This window comes from Mastigoproctus giganteus, chromosome 12, assembly GCF_048544385.1.
Source record: "Mastigoproctus giganteus isolate SK-2022 chromosome 12, ASM4854438v1, whole genome shotgun sequence".
NCBI lineage: Eukaryota > Metazoa > Arthropoda > Arachnida > Uropygi > Thelyphonidae > Mastigoproctus > Mastigoproctus giganteus.
Window position 1 is genome coordinate 160,475,444 of NC_143586.1, and position 26,482 is coordinate 160,501,925.

The 26,482-nt window shown below is 36.6% G+C and overlaps 1 protein-coding gene across 1 annotated transcript in view; it reads left to right on the plus strand.

Annotated features, from left to right (window-relative positions):
• alpha-PheRS (phenylalanine--tRNA ligase alpha subunit) overlaps window positions 1-26,482 on the plus strand; it is a 117,169-nt gene that overhangs the window by 43,788 nt on the left and 46,899 nt on the right. Inside the window, exons 5-6 of the mRNA XM_090386902.1 lie at window positions 4,309-4,401; window positions 23,515-23,643. Coding sequence (XP_090243028.1) covers window positions 4,309-4,401; window positions 23,515-23,643 — 222 coding nt within the window. The remainder of the gene's footprint in view (window positions 1-4,308; window positions 4,402-23,514; window positions 23,644-26,482) is intronic.

Sequence of the window (26,482 nt, forward strand, 5' to 3'; positions counted from 1 at the left end):
CTGAATTTTTGAAAGGTATACCTAGTGGTTGAGCAGTTCTAGAGGATTTCATTTCAGTGAATATTAAAAACAAAGGGCTGGCTGAACTTATTTATATCTGTAAACATTAGTAATGATTTTTTTTCTGGCAAGCAGATTTAAACTATAGATAATGCAATTTTCTTAATTCTTACAACAGAACAAACTTGCCTTTATATTGCACTACTTTTAACACAAGCTCAGTAATGCTGTGGTCAATTTGACCCCAACAACGTTTGAGTAGTTTGTGCTTCATCTACTTTGTCCACACAGCTGAAACTCCTAACAGCTATTTTTGAAAATACAAAGGATACTAGGAAAGTTTTGCAATATGACGCAACAATGAATCACAGGAAGCTGCTTGTTACTGCATGTTGAGACATGTTCATACGTGCATAGTAGCCGCTGCGCCAAGTCGATGGGCTCAGTTATTCATTAGTAGTGAGAGTGTAAAGTGCTTGCGATGCCATCGTGGTCACGAAATGAGATAAGGACAGTTTTGCGGTATAATTTCGTGCGTGGTTTAACCATAGACCAGTGCTTAGAAGAAAGGACTCTTGCACTAGATGATGATTGTCCACATCGTACAACGATATTCAGGTGGTATAGAGAATTCCAAAGGGGAAATTTCACTCTGGAGGATTCTGAGAGGCCGGGAAGGCCACGAACGTCAGTTACGGAGGAAAACGTTACCGCTGTGAGGAAAATGCTTGACAAAAACAGGCGAGTGACCTACCAACAGATAGAGGATACTTTGGGCCTAAATGCACCAGCAATTCGTTCGATTCTGCAAGATCATTTGCACGTGAAGAAACTTTGTTCTCTCTGGGTGCCGCATCAACTGACTGAAGAGCAGATGACACGACGTGTGACTTGGTGCCGGGAGATGTTAAAAAAGTTTGATAAGGGACAATCTCGGTATGTGAACAACATCGTGACAGGTGACGAGACTTGGCTGTACTATTACGATCTGCCGACCAAGGCTCAAAACAAAGTTTGGGTCTTTGATGATGACGACACACCCGTAATTGTCAGAAAATCCCGATCTGTAAAGAAGAAAATGATAGCTGTATTTTTCAAATCGAGTGGAATTGTGGATCGTGTCATTTTGGACACGCAGAAGACAGTCACAGCTAAGTGGTATACTGAACAATGCCTGCCTAAAGTCATTGGATCTATGAAGAACCTGCGGCCAAAGTCAAGAATGGACACCTGGTACCTCCATCACGAAAATGCTCCAGCTCACCGCGCCAAAGCCTGCACCGAATATTTGACCACGACAGGACTGAAACTTCTCGAGCACCCTCCCTACAGTCCAGACCTTGCTCCCTGCGACTTTGCACTGTTCCTGCATGTGAAAATGAAGCTAAAAGGGAGGCGGTTTTCCAGTGATGAGGACCTTTTACGGGCTTGGGACAACGAGTGTGCTTTACTCCCTAGTGAAACTTGGCAGAACTGGTTTAAAGATTGGTTTCGGAGGATGGAGAGGTGTATTGAATGTAGAGGAAATTACTTTGAAAAAATTAAATAAACAAAGCTGTATTGCAAAACTTTCCTAGTACCCTTTGTACATTCTTTGAATTCTTTGCAGAAAATTATAGAAATGTCTTTAATTATTACCCGATTAGGAAAAATCCATGATTAAGTTAAACCTAATTATATGCACATTGATTGACATATGCCATCTTAAGTTATTGATAGTGCACTCTATTTATTTCCATGCTTTGTTTGCTTGCATATAATCAAAGCTTTCATTGAAGGATGTGGTTTTTAATTTGCATTTGCTTGCCTTATTAAAGGGAGTTTTAATTTTCGAATAATTAACTAAAAATATGTTTTTAATATAGAACATGGATTTTTCACATTTTTGTTCTGAAAAAATTGCAAATGTGACATCAAAACAATTAACAATTTTTAATTTCTTTTTCTCTGAATTGCTTCTGCATAGGGGTCAGAAATCTAGAGACTCACCTTGCACCGATCTTACTCATCCCCAAATATTTGTGGAGGATGGTTGTAACTGTTCCCTCAGATATGTCACATTCCCTAGAGATTTGGGACATTTCTGGAGTGGTTGCTGTCACAGACATTCCTGGACGTGGATCATCTTCAATGGACTCTCTACCCCATTTGAATTGTTTTGCCTCGAATTTCACTTGATACTCTGAAGGTGCACTGTTGCCATACACAGCCACCATCCTTTCATGAAAGGATGGTGTTAAATGTTTAGGAGGTGTTGTTATGATGCAAGTGCCAATTCCCTGATGCATACATTTTGGGCTGTTTTTTTTTTTTTTTCTGAATGACATTGCACAATTGCTGTAAAATTGTTTTTTAGTATATATATATATATATATATGCTTCACTTTTTGCCCACTTAGGACAAATTCATAAAGAACAGTGCCTCGTGAGTCAAAATACAATAAGTGTGAACTTTGCATTTGATAGAGATTGTCTTGCATTTTTGAACCTTGGAAAAGATAGAATCTTCCATTGAGAGGAGTAGACCTTTGTTTTTTCTGCCTCACCAGTAGTGATAGAAGAAATCAAGTAGGAGTAGCAGCAGTGCTGATAGAGATATGGTGAATCCCATATCCCATAAATACCAATTTTACTAACAACTTTGCAGATAGTTAAACCAAACTTCTTATTCCTTATCAGAAACAAATGATTGAATCGCCAACCGGGCTAGCTGGGTGGGTAAAGTGCCTGCCTGGCAACCCAAAGGTCGCGGGTTCGATTCCTGCCTCAGGCTTGGATATCACAATGGTGCCGCACTATCTGGTTGGATCTCACGGCCACGATACACAAAGGAAGCAGGAAAAAACTGGTTCCTTCGTGTATTGCTCACATCATACGAGTAAAAAAAAAAAGATTGAATCATGGCTTTTGAAGTTGAATAGGCAGCCAAAGCAATGGTTATCTTTGACACAAAAGCAGCCCTCTTTAAATTTTTCAAATGTGAAGTTTAAAGAGGATCACTGGAAGGTTGTCAGATGGAATATAGCATCTTTCTGAAAGCTTTTAAGATTTTGTGGGTTTCTGTTGCACTTTTCCTTAATTTGGAAAAAAAATTAGTTCAGTAAAATCACTTATTTTAAAATATAGTAAAACACAAATCTCTTCTGTTTGACTTGCACTAATTCACACTGATTGCAGATAAATGGGTCAGCCACATGTTGCAACTCACTATGATGCTGAAATTTCAGGAATCAATAGTCAGTTTCCAAACTTTGACCATCCCCAATATTTAATTACTGGTTTCATACTTTCCAAAGCCTTTCTAGATTACATAGTCCTCTGACAAAGTATCTTTTTGGATGCAAAGAAAATTTTGTTGAACTTTGTTTTCCTTTGGCAAATAGAACTCTGTTGATAATCCAACCTGAAAAGCATGTCTGTAAAGTGAATCATAAAAAGACACCATTTTGGTTTAATTTCTTCCCTTGTGCTGGTAAACTTTCATCAAAATAACAATGATCTGTAGTAACATCATCTTTTGACCCTGTTCTGCCTAAGTTCTGCATCACCTGGACAGGCATATCCACTATATATTTAAAAATCTGAGGCACTGCCAGTATAGTTTCAAAGCTACTGACTTCTCATCAGCTGCTGGGTAGTTTTGATTAGCAAATCTGTGCTGAACTAAATAACATGTTTTGTCTAACAGCCAAGCAGTTTATGAAAGTTGAAACTTCTATTTAAACTCATAATAATAATTATGCGTCTTAATCCTTTTGAAATGAGCCTGCATTTTCCCTGTGGTATTATAGAATATTTTCCTCTAAAATTCTATATTATAGAATTTTAGAGGGACATTTCAGCACATTTGTTGGAATCAAATAAAATTTATATGCTTTGGATGTTCTGGTGTTGTCTCAGAATTTAAAGTGTACAGTGGATTCACCTATTCAGGTGATACAATACAATTTAAAAAGATATTAGCAACTTAGGCAGAACTGATAATAACAGTATTTGTCTCTAAGTTGAATATAAGCCCAAGCCTTAGAATCAAATACCCAGCTTCAGTCTGGAAGCAAATTTATCATCATGATTGAAAATTGAATGCAGTAAAGTGCACATATTTTATTTGATTTATTTGAAGTCATTTTTTATTCCTTATCTCTCAAAGCTTCTAGTAAGATAATGATGTTTTTATATTAATCATTAAGACAGCAGGAATGGAATAATTACCTTCTTAATAAATTTAAGTTATGATAGATAACAATTATAATTTTTACATTTAATTGTATAACAGTGTACAATTCATAATTATTAATTTATCTTTAGCATTGTTAAAAGTTATAAAATCAGCAAGGGTCCAAACTTTAATTTGTCGTTGATGAAGCAAGAAACAGATCTGACACCAGAAATGATTGCAGGGTAAATAAAATTTCTCAAGTCCACTTTTTTCTTTATCTTTTTCTCTTTTTTTTTTAAACTTTGTGATAATTAATGACTTTTTTTTTATTTAAATGACTAATAATATTATTAGTCATTTAAATAAACATCATACATGTAATCAAGCGTTCCCTTAATTTCATATAATTGTTAGGTGCTTTGGTACTTCTTATTCAATGTGCATAACCTTTTAATAATAGTACATTGGAAATAAAATCTTTAAAAAAAACTTTATCAAATTTAGAAAAAAAGACCTTGTGTATTGGGATGATATAAATAATTTTTAAAAAAAAAACAAAAAACTTGTTTATGCTCTGGCATGACCACCGATTAGTAGTTTACAATCAATCAATACAAACTCAATAATAAACTCAATCAATACAAATGTATATCGTATTTAGCAGTCACAGACTTGAACCCCGGTCCACTCAAAGAGCATGTGCTACTGCATTCGCGCTCTTGACCACTCGGCTACATCAGGCCTTTAGATGAAACAATTGACTGAACTTTATTAAAATATAAATATGAAAATAAGTAAAAATAAATTAATATATGTCAGGAATAACAAACAATATACTAAAAGTGATAAAAAAATATAAAGATAGAATAAAGTAAGTTAAAAATCATTAGCATTAGTTGAGGCATATGATGCAAGAAAGCAAGCTTATACAGCATCAGCCAAAAAAAAAATCTTCCCATTTCACCCATCTGGTCACTCCAAATGTTTGTCTAGTTCAGCCTAAAATTTCTTTAAGCTATCAACTTCCACAACAACAGATGGAAGTCTGTTCCAGCAATCAACTACCTGCTGGCTAAAGGCCATCTTACACCATTGGTCCTACAGCTGTCTTGTCTCAATTTGAATCTGTCCCCTCAGTTTTGTAATCTGAGCAAGAGTAAGAATTCCATCAGCATTGAGACAGCTCAATCCATTCAAGGCCTTATACACCTCAATCAGATCACCTCGCATGTGCCTAGTCTCCAGTTGCTACAACTTGCAGAACTTAAGCCTCTCTTGGTAAGAGCACCCCTTTATTCCTCTCACCAATCTTGTTGCACTTCTCTGTACTCATTCTGGCAACTCTACATCCTTCCTAAAATGAGGCCTCCAGATCTGTATGCAGTACTCAAGATGTGGCTTGACCATTGCCTTATAAAAAGTGATAATCACCTCCTTTTCTCTGCTAGCAAAATTCCTATATATCATTGACAAATATCCATGACCTGCTCTGGCAGCCCATCTGCACTGCCCAGAGAACTTCATATCTGACTGCACAATTACCCCCAGATCTTTTTCATTCTCCACCTCCCTGAGTGTAGTACCACACTGTTGGTACCTTTCTCTTGGGTTACTACTACCCATATGCAGTACTTTGCATTTGTCAATGTTAAACTTCAGTTGCCACTTCTCAGCCGAACTTTTCTAGATCCTGTTGCAGTAGCATACTGTCTTTACTGTTATGAAAACTCTGACAATCTCTGTACATCTGCAAACTTGGACATTAAGCCTGATATACCTTCATCAATATTATTGATAAATAGACAAAACAACAATGGGTCCAGCACCGAACCCTGGGGGAATCCACTAATAACGTTAGTCCGTGTAGAGCAGTGTCTATTTATTATCACTCTCTGCTATCTCCCACTCAACCATCCCTTTATCTATTGCAGCAACTTACTCTTAATGCAATACTGCTCCAATTTGTACAGCAGTCTTCCATGTGCAATAGTATCAAAAGCTTTGCTGAAATCCAAGTATATGATATCAAAATTATATTTTGCATCCAGTTCCTTTGTGAGCACATCATAGTATCCAATCAAATTTGTCAGACAAGACTTTCCCCTTAACAAACCCATGCTGTGTCTGAACTATTACTGTAGTCTTGTCTAGGTGATCCTGCATCACTTCTTTAACTAGAGACTCCATTATTTTCCCTGAACAGAAGTTAAACTAACAGGTCTATAATTATTTGTGTCACCATTTGAACCCCCCCTTTGTAAATTGGGGATACATTTGCACTTCTCCAGTCCATGGGGACCTCCCCTGAATCTAAGGATGCTCTCATAATTACGGCTAAGGATTTGCTTACTTCCCTCACTGCCTCCTTCAGTATGGCCTGATAGGTTCTATGTGCCCCAGATACCTGTTTTATGTTTAAATTTCAACAATTTCTCCTCCACTTTGCTCTCCATTATTACAAAATCATTTACCCCCTGTTAGAGTTTAGTAAACTTCTGTCCTTCCCTTCCTTACAGAATTCCTCATGTGTGAATGTGGATGCAAAATACTCATTCAGATTATCAGCTATCTGAGCAGGATCATCAACAGTCGACCCATCGATATCAAGTGGACCAATATGATTCATCTCCTCCCTTCTAGAGTTTACATAAGTAAAGAAGTCGTTGCGGTTTTTCTTAGCATCCTTTGCCAAAGATTTCTCTTAATCTACCTTTGCTTGCGTAATCTCCTTTGTGACTTGAATACAGACTAGCTTATATCTGCCATAGGCTTCTGCATCGCTTAATAATTTATATGCATCCCATGCATTTTTCTTCTCTGCCACGAGCCTCATTAGTTCATCTGACATCCATTTAGGTCTAAATCTTGAACAGTATTTCTTAGTTGATATGAAAAGCCTAGGAGCTTCCAAGATTAATTCCTTGAAGGTTTCCCATTTAGAATTTGATGTTTTTAACATCATCATTTTATCATACTGTATAGAATTTAAAAGCTCTCTGAGACCTCTGTAGTCACCTAAACAAAAACCCTTCCCTATACCCTTGATCGTAGTTACATCTTTAAGTAAATCCCACATCAGTACACTGTGATCACTGTCACCTAGTGGTTCCTTTATCTGCAAATTCTTAATGCATGAATAATCACTGCTTATAATCAGATCAACAGTATTACGCCTTCTGGTTGCCTCCTCGAACATGTTACTGCAGAAAACAATCCTCCAATAAATCAACAAAAGTCTTGCTAGCATGCGAGTGACCAATCCACAAGTTCCAGTCAATATCTGGAAAGTTACAATCCCCCATTACAAGACATTCTGATTTACTAGCCCACTCTATTTCTCTGCACAACTGTTTGTTGTACTCATCACAGTCATTAGGCCTATAACACACTCCTCTCATTTTCCCTTTCCCAGTGTTTGTCACACCAAACTGACTCAACACTGCACTGTCTATCTGTGTCAACTGGATGCACTTCCTTAGATTTTGTGTTTCTTAACTAACAGCATAACCCCTCCTCCCTTCCTACCCTGTCTATCCTTTCTGTACACATTGTATTCACCAAATTCCAATTTTGCACTGCTTATATCTATGTGACACCATGTCTCTGATGTCCCAGCAAAATATCTGCCTTTGATGTCTTGATCAGCACTTCAAATTCATCAAATTTATTTACTCTACTTCTAGCATTGGTGTACATGAATATACATGCACCTGTTGAATATACATGCACTCTTAGTTACCGTAGCACAGCCCATGTAGTTACCAGTTAGTTTAACTTCTGTTCCGGGTAAAATAATGGAGTCGCTGGTTAAAGATGCATTGCAGGATCATCTAGACAAGACTGCAGCAATAATTCAAACACAGCATGGGTTTGTTAAGGGAAAGTCTTGTCTGACAAATTTGATTGGTTATTATGATGTGGTCACAAAGGAACTGGATGCAAAAAATAATTTTGATATCATATACTTGGATTTCAGGAAAGCTTTTGACACTGTTGCGCATGGAAGACTACTGTACAAATTGGAGCAGAATGGTATTAAGGGTAAGTTGCTACAATGGATAAAAGGATGGTTAAGTGGGAGAAGACAGAGAGTGGTAATCAATGGGTGCTGCTCTTCGTGGACTAATGTTATTAGTGGAGTCCCACAGGGTTCGGTGTTGGGTCCACTGTTTTGTGTATTTATCAATGATATTGATGAAGGTATATCAGGCTTAATGTCGAAGTTTGCAGATGACATAAAGGTTGGCAGGGTTGTTAATGACAGTAATGGCAGTGTGCTACTGCAACAGGATCTAGATAATTTGGGCAGATGGGCTAAGAAGTGGCAACTGAAGTTCAACCTTGACAAATGCAAAGTACTGCATATGGGTAGAAGTAACCCCAGAGAAACGTACCAACTGTGTGGTACTACACTTGAGGTGGTAGAAAAATGAAAAAGACCTGGGAGTAATTGTGCAGTCAGATATGAAGTTTTCTGAGCAGTGCAGACAGGCTGCTAGGGCGGGTCATGGGGTTTTGTCAATGATATATAGGAATTTTGCTAGCAGGGAAAAGGAGGTGATTGTCCCTCTGTATAAGGCAATGGTCAGGCCACGCCTTGAGTACTGCGTACAGGTCTGGAGGCCTCATTTTAGGAAGGATGTAGATTTGCTTGAGTGTGTACAGAGAAGAGCAACACGATTGGTGAGGGGAATGAAGGGATTCTCTTACCAAGAGAGGCTTAAGTTCTGCAAATTGCAGTGGCTGGAGACTAGGCACCTGCGCGGTGATCTGATTGAGGTCTTTAAGGCCTTGAATGGGTTGAGCACGCTGAATTCTGATGGGATCCTTCCACTTGTTCAGATTACCAACCTACGGGGACATAAGTTCAAATTAAGAAAGGACAGATGTAGAATAGATGTGCGGAAATTTGCCTTTAGCCAGCGGGTGGTTAATTGCTGGAACAAACTTCCATCTGTCGTTGTGGAAGTTGATAGGTTAAATAAATTTAAGGAGGAACTGGACAGGCATTTGGAGGGAATGGTGTGATTTTTTTTTTTTTTTTTTGGCTGATGCTGCATAAGCTCCTACACTTGCTTTCTTGCATCATGTGCCACTACTACTACTACTACTACTACTACTTGTTCCATGATAACTCTCAGAAGCTCTTGAAATCCCCAGCAACTTGCTCTCTAGGCTGCTGCTCATTACAATAGAAGCAGTGCAAGAATTGCTTTCACCTCTGCCTGCAGCTACTGTTAATCTTTTGCAGTAGCAGTTTTCTGACCCACCTAACACTGCCTTGATAGCATTAGCAAATATTCTTGCACCCTTTCTATTTAAGTGTATCCCATCCCTGTAGCAGCAGTCTCTCCTGTTAGCAAGCACAGACCACGCTGAAAAAAATTCTACCGAATGAGCCTTGCACAATCTCTCCGGGACCAAATTGATTGACAAGACTGTTATCATATTCTCCCTCCTATCATGTCTGGGCAGAATTGCTCACACTTTCAAATTTAACCCTAACTCATGACTTTTTTTTCAACATTGACCTGTAATTGTTAAGTAAATCTGGAGATCTCTTACTCTTAAGGTCATTAGTTCCAATGTGTACAACAATATTACCTTTCGTTCCCTTAAAAGATGATAACTGCTCTACAACATCATTAACCTTTGCCCCTGACAGACCTACCCTGGTCCTGTTCTACCTGTCCTTTTTGCATAATATAGAGTCACCGACAATAACCAGCTCCTGTGGGACCAGTGCATCCTGCCTTGGAGATTACCGTTGTGTTGCCTGATACACAGATCTGAGCTCTGGCGTTGAGGGCAGCTGAGAGCTTGATGGGCCCCTCATATTAATTTCTTTGAGGACATGTACCCTACACCCCAAACTCTCATAGACATCCATCAGAATGCTGAGTTGGCACCTAATTTCTTCAGTCTCTGCACCTAGCACACACAAAGACATCCACCCTGGCTCGATCATGTACGCTTCTCTAAAAGTCTGCAAGCTTTTCACATTTCACATGTACTCTTCTATAAAAGTCTGCAAGCTTTTCACATTTCACATGTACTCTTCTATAAAAATCTGCAAGCTTTTCACATTTCACATGTTTTTTTCGACTTGATGCATTGGAGAATCATTCCCTTTGGTTCTCCCCCAGAGCCATGCACTCCCCCTAATCTGTGCACGTTGCTTTGCTGTTCTAGTCTGGGTCATGATTCCATTTAAGTACAGTTTAATTAACAATGAAATTTAATAAGATTAATAAATTTTACTGATTAATTGATAATACTATACTAAGCTAACAGATTTCTAATACAGTGCTACATATTTTGGCCCCGGGTGCCAAGCGTTTCCGTGGCCAAGCGATTCTTGCGAGTTTATAAAGCGTTTTTCCTCCAAGTGACAGAGTTTTCCTTGTTTTTCTCTTAGAATTAAAATTTTCTGTTAAGTAGCTCTACTTACTTAAAAACACTAAGAAGAGAGCCCAGAAGAAGGCAAGTACCTTTTTCTTTAATTTAACTAGCCGTACTAACTTACTAACTCTACGCTTGGCCACCAAGCGGCACTGCTCCTGCCTCCCCGTGGCGGGGCCGGTAACCTGGGTGGTAAAGGCAAACCCCCAGGGCAAAAAGGAGCAAGCATGGATAAAAATCATTATCCAAACTTAGAGCCTTTGAGCTCAAGAGTGGAAGATTCCAACCCTGACCATGACTCAAGTCAACCTAAAAGACTGCGAAGAGAAGCAGAATGTCATGACGATTGCCCAAACTTCCTGGTGATTCATTCCTTGTCCGCCCAACCTGTGGGTAAGTTGTCACCGTTCTTAATTCAGAAAATCTTGGAGTCAATTGCAGGATCACCAAAAATGGTTAAAAGACTGCAATCCGGAGACCTTCTGATAGAAACAGCCACCTCCAAACATTCTGAGCGGCTGTTAAAAACAACAACATTTGGTGGGTTGACAGTAGAAATTACTCCCCACAAAACTCTAAATTCATCAAAAGGTGTCATCAGCGAGTGGGACCTAATTACAGTCTCCGAAGAAGAACTACTCCAAGAATTCAGCAGTCAGAAAGTAGTAAATGTAAAACGGATCATGACAAAAAAAGATGGAAATCTTACTCCAACAAGATCCATCATTCTGACATTTAGCACTCCAGACTTACCATCCTGTATTAAAGCTGGTTATTTAAACTGCCGGATTCGACCATACATCCCGAATCCTGTTCGTTGCTTTAAATGTCAGAAATACGGCCATTCCCAGCAGGCTTGTCGCGGGGAAGCCACATGTCCCATCTGTGGCTCTAAAGATCACACCCAAGCGGATTGTTCAGTCAAAACTCCTGTTTGTCCAAACTGCAAAGGAAGCCATCCAGCCTTTTCCAAAACTTGTGAGCTATGGATAACAGGAAAGAAAATACAAAAATACAAAATTGAAAATAAAGTCACGTTTCCTGAGGCACGTAGACAAGTTATGTCGACCATGCCTAGTGGTCGTTCTTATGCAGCTCGAACTAGAAACTTTGTTTCTACTGCAGCTCAAACGGATGTATCAGTTCCGCCTAACACCTCTCTAGCGAATTGGCTTAAAGTTACACTTTCAACCTTTAAAAAAGATAATCCTCATAATCCTCCAAAAAAAACTAGCGAAGCCACAAATACTCCAATCAGTATCCCTACTCATACCCCATTGGTCTCGATTGAAAAAGAACAATTAAAATCTCACTCAGTCTCAAAAAAAATGGAAGCGCCTACCAATAATATGGATGTAGATGAGCTGCTACGTAATGAGGAGCCCATTCTAGAACTACATGCAGATGACACCATGGATCTTGGGCGCCCCACATTCCCAAAAAAAGACCGGAAAAAATGTCCCACGAACAAAAAACAGTCAGACGAATCATCCTCAGCCAAAACTAAATAATGTATAACATCATACAATGGAACTGCAGAGGACTAAGTAGTCATTCTGATGACTTAAGGGATTTACTAGCTCAATTCAATCCCATAGGTGTATGCCTACAGGAAACTTTCTTGTCACCCCAAATTTCACCAAAATTCTCAAATTATGTGATATATAGACGAGACAGGAGTTCAAACTCTGCTGCTCGTGGCGGAGTAGCTATTCTTGTTAACTCTGACATTCCATCCAGGCCGATCCAATTGAGAACCACTCTAGAAGTTGTCGCAGCTCGTATTGCAGTTGGTATTTCAATTACCATTGTTTCCATCTACATTTCACCCTCTCTACCACTTCCTCATTCAGAACTTGACAACCTGATTTCACAACTTCCAACTCCAATTTGTCTCTTTGGTGACTTTAATGGACATCATCCATTGTGGGGGTCTGCTACAATGGATAGAAGAGGCAAATTGGTGGAGGAATTCATGAACAAAAACGGTCTTAATTTACTAAATTCTGGATCTCCTACTTACATACACCTAGCAACAGGATCTGTTTCTGCAATCGACTTATCAATTTGTTCACCCTCTGTCTTTCCAATCATGACATGGTCAGTATTAACTGATCCCTTTAACAGTGATCACTTTCCAATTATTTGCTCACTACAAACAAGAGTAACTCCGAATCCTGTTCAACGATCCAACTGGCAGTTTAAAAAGGCAAATTGGGAAGGATATTCTGCCCAAATACTCTTAGACAGATGTTATGTTCAAAGACAACATATTGATGAAGTAAATACTTATATAACCAATCAGATTCTCACTGCAGCTAATGCTTCCATTCCAAAATCCACGCCTTATCACAAACACAGAAATAATTGGTGGAATACAGATTGTTTAATTGCCAAACAGGAAAAAAACCGTGCTTGGAATAATTTCCGCAAGTATCCCACCACTAGTAACCTAATTTCTTATAAAAGACTCAAAGCGAAAGCTAGACAAGTTAGGCGGAAAGCGAAACGGGATTCGTGGATTGCTTTTGCCTCAACCATTACCAAAGACACGGATACACGGGTCATCTGGAAAAGAATACAGGTATTAAATGGCAAATTTTCTCGGCTGCCCTCTCCGATACTTCATTGGAGAGGGAAAGACATTTCTACTCCTGAAGAAGTTGCAAATGCATTAGCAGAATCATTTGCAAAAATCTCAGCTTCTGCCACCTATGCGTCTGCCTTTCAGAACATCAAAGCAGGTGCAGAACGGTATAAAATCAACTTCTTCACGCGCCGCTCACTGTCGTACAACCAACCATTTACATTAATAGAACTGCAAGAATCATTAAACAGATCTTCCAATAGCGCTGCAGGACCAGATGGAGTTCACTACGTTATGCTAAAGCATTTACTTGATGAAGACTTGAGAACTCTATTAATTTTTTATAATCGGATCTTCACTGAAAATGCCTATCCTTCTTCATGGCGCCATTCGTTCGTTATCGCCTTACCAAAACCAGGAAAAGATCCTTCCTGTGTTGAAAATTACAGGCCAATATCTCTTACGAGCTGCATGGGAAAAATTTTCGAAAGGATGGTTCATACTAGACTCACCTACATCCTGGAGTCAGAGAATCTTCTTCCAGAACAACAATATGGCTTTCGGAAAAACAGATCAACACTGGACGTGCTTATCAAAGCCGAATCTCATATCCGCAATGCATTTGTCATGAAACAACATCTAGTCATGATCAATTTAGATCTTGAAAAGGCATTTGATACAACATGGCGCCATGGTATTATTAGGGACCTTTACCATCTGGGGCTTCGGGGCCATTTGCCGGAAATAATTCAAAATTTTCTGCAATTGCGCTCTTTTCAAGTCCGGTACAAAAACATCCTCTCTACATCTCACATTCAGGAAGAGGGAGTCCCACAGGGATCAATACTCAGTCCAACACTGTTTTCAATCAGAGTTAGTAGTATGACACGAGATATCCCAAAAACTGTACAAACGTTTATGTATGCAGATGACCTTACCATTTCCTGTCAATCTCAAAGTATGAATACCATTGAACGGCAGCTACAACTTGCCATAACCAAAATAGAAACCTGGACTTCACTGAACGGTTACAGACTGTCAGAAAAGAAATGCACTGTCACACACTTTTGCAAGAAGCGAACTCTCCATCCCGAACCTGAACTGCAAATAAACAATACTCCAATCCCGCTTGTTAATACCGTTAAATTTCTTGGACTACTATTAGACCGCAAACTAAATTTCCAAGCTCACATCACTTATTTGAGAACTACTTGTTTAAGGCATTTGAATATACTTCGTTCTGTCTCATCTATGTCATGGGGAGCTGATCGGTGTACTTTGCTGCATCTCTATAGAAGTTTAATCCGTTCACGACTAGATTATGGTTGTCCAGTGTATGACTCTGCCAGGAGCACTACATTAAAACAGCTAAATATGATCCATCACAGTGCTCTGAGAACTGCGCTGGGAGCTTTCAGGACTTCTCCGATCCAAAGTCTATATATTGAAGCGCATGATCCCCCATTACACCTGCGTAGAAAAACACTACTGCTTCACTATGCTGCTAAGGTCCAAAGTCTACCATCGCACCCAAGTTGGGAGTATCTCTATAATACTCGTTGGGATGCCTTCTACGAGAGCAAACCAAATGAAAATAGACCCGCCTCTCTCAGGATCAAAGAACTTGTTCAGACTTGGAATATCAATTTAAATGACATTTTCCAAGACACAACTACACCTGTTGCTCCTTGGACATATGTGTCTGTCTTTCAAGATACATACTTCCTCCAGTGGGGGAAAAATATACCTTCCTGCAATATCAGACAGTTACATTCAGCTCATGCTACGGACAACCATGCCTGTAAAATTTATACGGATGGTTCAAAAACTGAGAGTATGGTAGGTGCTGCGGCAGTTTTTCCTTTATTTACAAGTTCAGCCACATTACCGCTTGCTAGCAGCGTCTTCACAGCTGAATTATATGCTATTAAGTTAGCGCTTAGTAAGATAATTGAGCTCTCCATCTCATCTGCCATAATTTACACAGATTCTCTTAGTGCTGTCTCTGCCATAAGGAAGAATTCCTCCATTTCTCACCCTATATTGAAACAGATTCATTCCCAGCTATTCGCTTGCAGTGTGTCCAATCAGTCAATCAGTTTTTGCTGGATCCCTGGCCATTCAGGCATTCCGGGAAATGAAAGTGCTGACTTTGCCGCTAAACATCCCCAACCCGCTCTCTCACAACATCCTCAGGTTCCTTTCTCTGATTTTAAGTCGGTCATACGCAAAGCCTGCTATGATAAATGGTCACAGACCTGGAAAAGTGAGCCTAACAATAAACTTTATCAGATAAAAGAAGATCCAAAGCTGTGGCTGTCTGGCTTCCGAAGAAATAGACGAGAGGAAGTGGTACTGGCAAGACTCAGAATTGGACACACTCACTATACTCATCTCTTCCTATTATTGGGGGAAAGTCCACCGCAGTGCTCATCCTGTCAGACGCAACTTACAGTCCGTCATTTCCTGGTTGATTGTCCCTTACATTCAACCATCCGGTCAAACACTTTTCAGTCACTCTCTACATTGAATATATCACCTGATTTATCTCGCATCTTAGGAAATGAAGCAAATATTGAAGAACTTTTATTATATCTAAAACATATTGGTTTGTACAGAAGCATATAATTTAATCTCTCTAACAATACGCTTTTGTGAATTAACGATGAAGAGACACAATTTGGCCGTAGTAGCCCTTGTGTCGTTAAACCGAACAACAACAACAACAGCTACATATTTCGCTATCTAGTTTTGTGTTAAACCTTATGCTATCAAGTTTGGGATATACTTTATGCTATTCCATATATAATATAACAATGATGGCAAGTTACGAATGGTGAAATCTACAGACACTAATCACTATCTAAATTCAAAATAAACCAAGGAACTTGACTAGAATTATAAAGCTACTTATATAAAATAATTTAATATAACAATTAAGTCAATAAAATGGCTAAATAGAAATAAAAACTTAGCGTTCACCGCAGCTGCAAAATCTTGTCCAACGCGTGGATAACCTCGTACGTGAGAATAAAATAAGTTGATCTCGTTAAACATAAGTAAAAAGCTTTCAAGAGGGTGCCTCTGTGTCATCTAACACAATACGGCATTAAATAGTAATTTGTGTTGATAGACGGTAAACCAGGACACAATAACATACACACAAAAAAAAAAAACTAGTCAGAATATGGTTACAATAAATGACATGCATTGGCAATCGTATTCCAAGTGCACCATTGTTCGTCATATCATAGTATAGCAGACTCCATATTGAGGTGGATGTGGGGATACCTTTGTTGCAGTTAAAATTGGACCCACTAAAAAAATAGTGCCTTTAGTCAAGAAATTATGGGTGTTTTATCTCAATATTACTGCGTCCCCCCCCCCACAACATTGTTGTTTATTGCCACTGTGTCATATCCTAGTTTGCCCTCTATCACATGATAAACCAGCATTTATGTCAAATTGTGTCATGCACTAGTTAGTCAAAGATTCATCCTACCTTTGAAAGCTTCTCATATGTTTGTAATTTTTTCTTTCCTCGCTTATGTTCTGTGATTTTAACTTATTTTTATCCTCATTCTGTGATTAATTTATTTTACCCTGTGTATTCTTATCATCTTTAGTATATTGTTTGTCATTGACTTATTTTTTGTACATTTATTTTATTGAAGTTCAGTGGGTTGTTTAAAGTAATTTTATTATTGATTTTAAAATGTTTGGAATGAACATGTTCATTCCCATTAAAAACTACAAGTTTTCTAATTTTTGTGTTGTTTCATATTTACTTTGAAGAACTAAAGAAATAAGTGAGGATGAAAATTGTATTTATCTTTATGTATAATAATGAAATGATTGTAGGTGAACTCCATATACAGTCAGACCTACAAAATCCAGCAACCTTGGATCCTCTAACTTGTTTAATCATGAAATTTGGTTTTTTTTTTTTTTTTTTTTTTTTTTGGTTGTCATTATATTTGTACCCCAGTGGGGACAGAGAGAAAAAATTACTGCATTTCCAAACTGTAATTTGTAGTACACAACATATCCTACAGAATGAGAACATTAAGATATAGTGCATTTTGTCATTCTGTCTGCAAAAATGTTATGCTATCTGCAAAGAATTTAAACATCTTCAGTCTGCTACTCTTCAAATCAAACACAATCGAAGTAATGAAAGTTTCACATAATTGCTTCACATTTGTATTGCTATCAGGTTTTCCATAATAAATAATGATATGCTTGCATTTTGAGCCACATTCATCTTTGTTCTTTACCATGTTTATGTGGCATATTTATGGGCTGTTGCAGACTAAACTCTATTTATACACTATACTGAGTTGAATTGGAAGGAATGTTTTGGAAAGAACTTAATGTGCATAAAGCTGTTGAAACCATCTTGTCTTCTCTTCAGTTTGTTTTCAGGTTGTGCGAAATAAGAACCAATAAATCCGATGACATTAAAAAGAATAAAAAAAATCTCATCAGGAGCCCAGTCTTTTTATAGAACAAAAAAAAAAAAAAAACTAAAGAATATAGCCTTATTTTTCTCTCTCTCTCTCTCTCTCTCTCTCTCTCTCTCTCTCTCTCTCTCTCTCTCTCTCTCTCTCTCTGTATATATTTTGCAATTTTGTAAACCAGACTATTTAATGTAAATGAAGTATGTAAAAAAAAAAATAACATATTTTCATTGTATACCCTGGGATGGTCACAAGGGGTGTTTACATGATAGAGAGAATACAAGAATTTCATTATATTTAGCAATCACATGACTAGAACAATGGTCAACTGGAATGTGTGTTACTGTACGCTTACATTTGATCACTCAACTGTGCCAGCATAAGTCAGTATAGACCTACATTTGATATTCAGGACTTAATATACAGTACAGTATTCACTTTTTAGTAAAAAAAACATGCAGAATTATGGAGAAGGAGAATCTGGTGATCTAGTCTCTCTCTCTCTCTCTCTCTCTCTCTCTCTCTCTCTCTCTCAAATTGTTCACTATATTAAAACATAAAACAGGATTGTCAAGTTTTGATCCCAAATGTCAAGCGATTTTTAAGTGACTGAGTAATTCACAGCAAACTCTATAGATTTCCAATGAATTTTTTATTTTTCTAATTTTACTAACCTCATTGATCTAATAGCTGCTTGGCACCTAGTAGTAATGTCAGTTACTAATGTAAGTCAGGCTCATTATAGCCCTTAGAAAATGTTGTAGCAAAAATTCAATCATCAAACAAATCAGACTGAATTAGCAAAGCCCCAAATTAGTTAGATTTTAGTGTATTCTATTTTAGTGATCCATATTTTACAAATTTCTCACGTTATAATCCTACTTTTTTTTTCACTTTTCGATTAGCACTTTATTATTAAACAGAACCAATGGTAAAACAATGCAAAAAGTACCTTCCCCTTGCATTTATTGGCTGTGGCTTTGTTAGATAGTAGTGGTCCACCTCACTGCAATCAGATGAAACCTAACTTGAAAAAAAAAACAAGTGCAACAATACAATTATGAATTAACAAACTTCCACTTGTTGCAATAAGATTTCTACAAATAAACAGAATGTGTAATATAAAGAAACAAGACGGTCTCTGTAAGCTTTGTGCATTTTCACAAGTTCTTTCCAAAATATTGTTCCCTGTTTAGTGTATAACACATACAGCCTGTAATCTCTTTGCATACATATTTTATATGAATGCAGGAATTAATCATGCAAGGCCTATTGAAAAATATAATACAGCCACTCCCCGACTTACGTAAGGGTTGCGTTCCGCAGAACTCTATATAAGTTGGAATTTTATGTAAGTCTGAATTTCCCTAAATGCTTATGAGCACTTGCAAATTTGATTGAAGCAAAAAAGAAATGTTCGACGAACATGTAAATAGAATTATTTATTCAATTTTTTTATCTCTTGCACAGGAAAAATTACAAAAGTGTACCACATTACAAAATTTCAAAATTATAAAATTACAAAAAGAGAGAGAGGAGACAGGCATAACGTCAGCAAGTTTTACCTTTCGAGCATTGTTGTCAGCATTAACTCTCCAGCTGATAAGCACACTGCTGCAGAATTTGAGGGCTGTGCAGATTTAGAAGGGGTTTTTTCCAACACGTCACACAATTTCTCTGCAGCTGCAGAATTGGCACTGGTGACTTCACCACATACTTCAATGTTTTGGAAATCAGCACGATGCTTTAACCTATTAAATCACCCATTGCTTGGAACGAACTTGGCTTGGGGTTTGTCGTACTTAGCCTTAATATCTTCATAAATACTTCTTGCTTTTGCTTGAATGGCCATTGGACTGGGGGGCACTTGCTTCTGAATCTGATTTTCCATCCATATTATTAATAGCTTTTCCATCTTCGATATAGCACCTGAATGCTGTTTTGTGATCACTGTTGATCTTAAATGCATTGCTCCTTTAACATGCTCTTTTATACGTGCACTGTCCCTTAAAATAGTATTCACTGTTGAAGTAGCGAGACCTAATTTGACAAAGATGACAAACTTTGTCCTGCTTCATACTTCTTAATCATTTTCATCTTCATTTCTAAATCAATTTTGTTTTGTTTCCTGGCACTACCACCACTTGCACTTTCCGTTGGTCCCTTTCCCTTCATCATTGTAATAAGTAAATAGGAACGAAGAGAATATTCTGAAAATTTATTTGTTTTTTATGTGATTGAAGATTTCAGTGAAGGGGGAACACATTTCACCATAATAACGTAAAAACCCACAATTCCAGTTATCGCAAATGCAATAAGATCGAGTTTACTACCCGTTTATAATAGATTGTGCTAACAGAAAAGCCCAATAAACTGGCAAGTGCAAATTGTTTTGTTTTATGGTAGTGACCTCCAGAAATGTGCTTTCGAAAAATATCACAAAGGCGTTCAAAATTGATTCTTATAATGGAACATATAACGATGAAAGTGTAGTTTTTAGTGCAGTTTCCATTATAAAAATGACCTTTTAGAGAGATAAATAGCTTAGTTATATAGCAAAAATTTCAACTTCTGAGATCTTGGAACGACTTATCAAAAAAAAAAAAAAAAATGTGTTATTGGGTTCACGTTATGATATTTTCACGATACCTGCATTTATTCCTACAGGATGCAAAATACGTTTCCACGATTTTTTTAAGTTTGTACCAGCCGGCAAAAACTTACGTAAAGTCGAATTTTCGTAAATCAAGTATTACGTTAGCTGGGAAGTGTATATTACCAGGGCCAGAGCACTCAAATAGGTTCAGATATCTCTATTTGCAACAAAATAACTTAACACTGCAATAAGACTAGACTTAGACTTGAGCCTGCTCTTGCTCACAATGGAATTAATATTGGTTCCATTTTTGACAATACCAATTTGCATAACATCTTAAGTGATACCTGCTATTCCTGAATGGAACTTCAATTGTTTTCTTTTTTGTACATGAAAAGGCTGCACTAAATTATATAATCCAGAGAATGAGTATAATGGTAAAGGAGCATGATTAAATCTTTGTGGTAATCAATCTTCATGATGCAAAATTGAGTCATACTGCAATTCACTGATTTGACATTGCAGTTTTTCTGGAGTATCTGTATTTTTATACTTTTTAGTATTAGCCAAAAAGTCTAGGCTTTTGTCACAATTTGTTGCCAAGTTCTTTTAGTGTTTATTGACACTTCATTAGTAGGTAGCCAAGCACTCCCATCAGTGTAATATCAGATAACCAGTGAATTTAATTTTCAAGACGAGAAGACACTAAAGTTTCCAAATTTGCTATTGACTGCCCTTGGAATATCTGAATGGTAATAATGCAACATTAGTTGTAATGTGCCAAACCATAGGCAGCAAGATATTATCCTATTAGTGCAACACCAGAGAACCCACTGGTGATTTTACTCTTGATTAGTGATACCACAAAAGAAAGTGTGAAAATTGAGGTTACCAAATTTGAGCTATTAAGTGTTGTTATTTGTGAACCGTGATAAATTCTGCAGTAGGACTGAACCCAGAAAAGGTAAAGTTGAAAAGGTTGGTGTAATGTGTAGGTGTAAGTCATATTGTAGAAATGCTTATTCACAAACAGCTACTAGTAGCACATAATAGTTAAAATTTAGGAACTATTGTGGTATGTACATAAAGAAAAGAAGGAAAAAAGAGAGAAAACAATCAAATTGAAAGCAGTTGGCTTTATGGGATATGTTAGACCTCTTCTGAGCAAATTTAAAGCATGTGAGACTTTTTCAAAAAAGAGTAACTTAAAACTGTAGTAGCAAGGGTAGATTGAGGAGACAGCAATTAGTGGTAATAGGCCATCCTTGACATCTTATAAATTTGTGTGCTGAAAAGGGAGCTGTATGCCATCCTGTGTGGATGAATATTTGATGGAAATTTACTGCAATCTAGAAAGAAGTGATAGAAAGGAAAGATAAATTTAAACAGTTTCAACTGATGCATGCTACTGAGTTAAAAAAAAAAAAAAAAAAAGATTTTGAAGCAATATGTTTAACTGAAGATGACAGACATGATGGCCATCTTTGGTTAAATGTGTAACTAGACTAGTAGAACAGTGGCAATCTTTGACATGTCTAAAGAAAAGGCTAGAAATAGTGAGGAAAAACAATATGAGCACTTGATGTATTGGTAGAGTTACCAAATTGAAAAATACAGCAGGTAATCACTAGTGAGTGCCACTGGCTCGTGTTTACATCTAATTCATGACCAAAAGAAGCAAGTTTTAAAAGAAGAAAAGTTAATGAACTTCCCAAGAAAGAGAACTGAATCACAAACTTCTGGTGAAAGCAATTCCCAACGGGCCAAGAAAACTGATAGGTCTAGGCATATTATCCTCATTCGTGCAGAAAGTGTATTAATGTTGATCAAAGGGTGATGATTATCAGCAGCTACAAGATATGGAGTGGTTGTGTGATCTGAATTTGTAATTACAAGGAAAAAATAAATTTGGGTGACATGATTAGTAGTATTTCTACATATAAATATCAATTTTTGGCAATGGCTAAGAATCTCAAAGAAAAAAAATTCGATCATTTTTCAAATATGCAAGGTCATTTGCAAAAATATTCTGTTTTTGAATTTAATAGTGCGAAATGTGTTTATGAAATTGACAAAGTTGTGGGATGATTTTGATTTGAAAATCATTGTTCAATATATTTCAATCATTGAAGGCATTGTTCAATATATTTCTTATCCATTTAATGTCGACTTAGATACGAAACAAATTGCATAAAAAATCACTGAGATTTTTCACATGGAGAAAATATTATTTGAAAACAAAATTATTACATTGTGAAACGATATATTCCTAAAAGTGAAGTCATCAGAAAAAGACTTTGGAAATATATTTGCTGAGAAAAGTACCCAAATGTAAAAAAAATGCAGTGGACTTTTAAATTTTTGTTTTGGTTCCACATATCCATGTGAATCAGCTTTTTCATGTTTGAAACAAACAAATATGAAGAATCACTCTACTCTTATGAACTTGCATACAGAAGATTCTTTATGGTTGGTCCTATCACAGTATATCCCTGAATTTGAAAGCTTGGCAGATGACTTGAAGACACAAACTTCACATAAATTAAAATTTTAAATACATATGAATTTAAAATAAGAATTTTGAATTATATTTAATTTTAAAATTTATAAGCAACATATTTTAATGTCTTGATTAACTTTTTTAACTATGTGCAATGAAATTATTGAGATGGTAAATCGCAACACATTCTGAAGGGAAAAAAAAGTAGATCACATCACAAATTAAATTGGCCACCCCTGGCATAAAACATCAGCCAAAAAAAAAAAAAAAAAAACCACATCACCTGTCCATCCCGCTAATAATTGTCTCATTCTTCCTTAAATTTATTCACACTCTTGATTTCCACAGTGCCAGATGGAAGTTTGTTCCGGTAATCAGTTTTGTCAGTGAAATTAATTCCTGGTTTAGGTTTTAGACTTTAAAAAAATATCCTGCTTTTTCTGAAAAAATCCCCTGTTTTCCTTCTATTTTTCACCTGTTTTGACCTCCTCCTCCTCCTCCTCCTCCTGCATACAAATGCCTGATCCCACTGTTTAAGGCAAAAGCTTGCAGTTATATACATATTTTGCCATTGTTTATTTATTTATTTAATTTTAATGCAGATATTTAAGTAACATAGAGGAAAAATTCCCACTTCTGCTTGTTAGAAATTGAATAAATGCTACACATTTAAAATAGTTGCAATTTGTTAACACAATTTTTGGCACAAAATAATTAAATCTCCCAGAAAACTTACTTTCTAATGAGATTTACATTTTATGTATAATGCTTTTAGGAAAATGCTTAAAATGCAAATTTTATCTTTAACAGCGGAACGTGGAAAGAAAAGCAGTTTAAATTATACAACTTTGATTCTTTTGGTATGCCTCCTGAATGTGGACACCTTCATCCATTGATGAAAGTCAGAACTGAATTCCGACAGATATTCTTAGAGATGGGGTATGGAGAAGACTTTGTACGTTGCTTTATCATTTAAAACTAAAAAGAAATTATCATGTATTGTGACATACAAGTCTGTCATAGAAGCACTAAAAAATCATCAAATTATATAGCAAGTATAAATTTGTAAATTTCACTATTCGAGGCACATGCTTAGGATTAAAGAAATATGAATCAACCTGTGTGTGTGTGCTTAAAAGTTAAAATGCACTGAGGTCTACCTTTCTTATTTTAAGGTTTAAGCTATTTGTCATATTTGGTCTATTTTTTGAATTTGATGTTAAAATCGGACTATAAGAAAAAATTATTCCTATAGTTAGGTCTAAATTTAAAACCATATTTCATAAGGTTTCTAAGTTTCTCAGGTTTTATATGTACAGTTACATGTACATATAAAAACCCATAAAAATTCATTTTAATTAAAATTAAATTAAATTTATTGTCTACACTACAGGAGTATATGTACAGGGAAACTATTGGAACATTATAGGCTGTATATATGGACTATTTCAGCATATATTTTGCTGAAATAGGGAAAGTTTAAGTATAAGAAATTTTGTTAAGTGGAAGATTATTACATATTTGTATACATACATATACACACATCTACCAGGGCTGTCACTAGCATAGACAGGAAATCGTACTCCTGGATAACCCGAGCACTAACGTTATATACTTCAGTCATATACTGTTCATTTTCCTACAACTAAAATTTTCCACACTCTGGGCTATTAGCATATACAAGAGCAGAAGTGTCTGTTTTAATCCTAATTACTTACTTAGTTCACCTCTTGTTTGCTAAACTGCTGTACAATTGCCTATAACCACAAAACACAATGTGTACACAAAAATACGTGCGCGCGCGCACACACACACACACACACACACACACACACACACACACACACACACACACACACACACACACACACACACGCACACACAGTGCACCGGGTTTGTTTAATCTCACTTATTTTTAGGTTTAGGCTATTTGTTGTCTGAAATTTTAAAATTTGATGTTAAAATTGGACTGAGTGTTATCATTTAGATTTTAATTTGTAAATTTATACTTTTCTTAATGGACTGCATTTTTATCAGTCTAAAAGTTGTTCCTCATCCTCAATTTAGGTCTAAAAATATCATCAATGTACTTCTGAAATGAACATAAATGGATTTTATTTGAAATAAAAAACAAACAAACAAGGACAATGGTTGTATTGCTTTTCGATAGACATTTAGCTGTGTCAAATAGCTAGCTGTACAAGGGCAATTATGTGTCACATCTCTTCTTGCAAATAATGGTAAAAATTCAAAAATATTATTAAAAAAAATATAATAAATAAAAGTTTAAGGGAAAAAAATGTGCACAACAATAAATTCATTATCATAAAATTTTAAAAGGGGGGGGGATTAATGGGAATGGATATTTTAGTGCTTCACTTTGCAATTTTGGTCATTTGTTATTAATGATCAGTTATCAGTAACATTCAACAATATTGTCTGGCTGCTTCTATTATTTCCACAAATTAAAAGTAACAATATAACTAATAACAAACAAAGGCAGATTCAAATAATTTAATCTTATAAAAAATAGCAGATACACAAATTACAACATTCTGTATTGCTTATTGGAAAGAATGGCACAACAAATAATAATGTAAATGATACTGAGAGTATACTTTCAAAAGCAAGTGTAAACCACAGTACAAAATAGCCGGGTGGGTAAAGTGCCTGCCTGGCAACCCAAAGGTCGCGGGTTCGATTCCCGCTTCGGGCTTGGATCAAAGTACTGCGAAAACCTTGGAAGGTGCATTATGGCCACAGAAGCCGATGCACCAACAACTAAAATCTCTCCCCCCCCCCAGTTTCAATGGACACAATGATCTCACTATTTCAATTAGAGCTAAAGTCTAATTAATGGGGGGGGATTGTTATATTCAACTTCTGACAAATTGACATATTCTTGCTGATCCATCTACCTCACAATACAGAATTATTATATAAATATGAACCTGAAATGAGCCTTCAATTGGTGTGGCAAAGTCCACTATATGCACGGATCCAGCCACAGCAAACCTCCTACAGTTTAAGAGAGTTGGGTCAAATCTCATCATATACGACAAGTGAGTAAAAAAGAAGCATGAGCACATTATGCTTCCACCATAAACAGATTCACAGATACTTATGCAATCTGAAAAAAAATCAAAAGAATTAATGGTAAATACTCACAGATGTCTCCTATTCTAGTTGTGAAAGGGAAGGAAATTTCTGAACCTATAGAAATTGCCAATGCCTTAAGTACTTCATTTGAAGCCTAAGTTGCTGATGCACCAACAAATCTAACAACAACAAGTTAAATAACTAGAACCGTGGTGACTATCACTGGTAACATTGCAACTGATATCAGTGGTGGAAGGATACTTATTTGTATACATAAAACAGCAACCTTGGAACTGTTAAATGCTTCAGCACAGGAATAAGATTCGTAAATATAGCAGTAATTGGGAGTGGAAGGCAACAAATTTTCTACAGTTTTCACTCAGCTGCAAGTCAAAAAAGAATATTCACAGAAAGAGCGTATAAGGTGTTTATGTTTAGCTTTTATCCACGGCTCTCCATTATCTTATCTTCTGCAGTTACATGGATTCTAAATAAGCCATGTATATTTGCATTTAGCTGTTTCTAGAGCTACAGAAAACACCGCACTTGTAATATCCTATTCTGGTCAATTTATTACTTTTTCTGTAGAAATCACAAGATTACTTAGGCTCGTGTTTTGTTTATCTCTTCTGTAATGCAGCGTTATTACTAAGACAGGATAGCATAATATGTGTTTTCT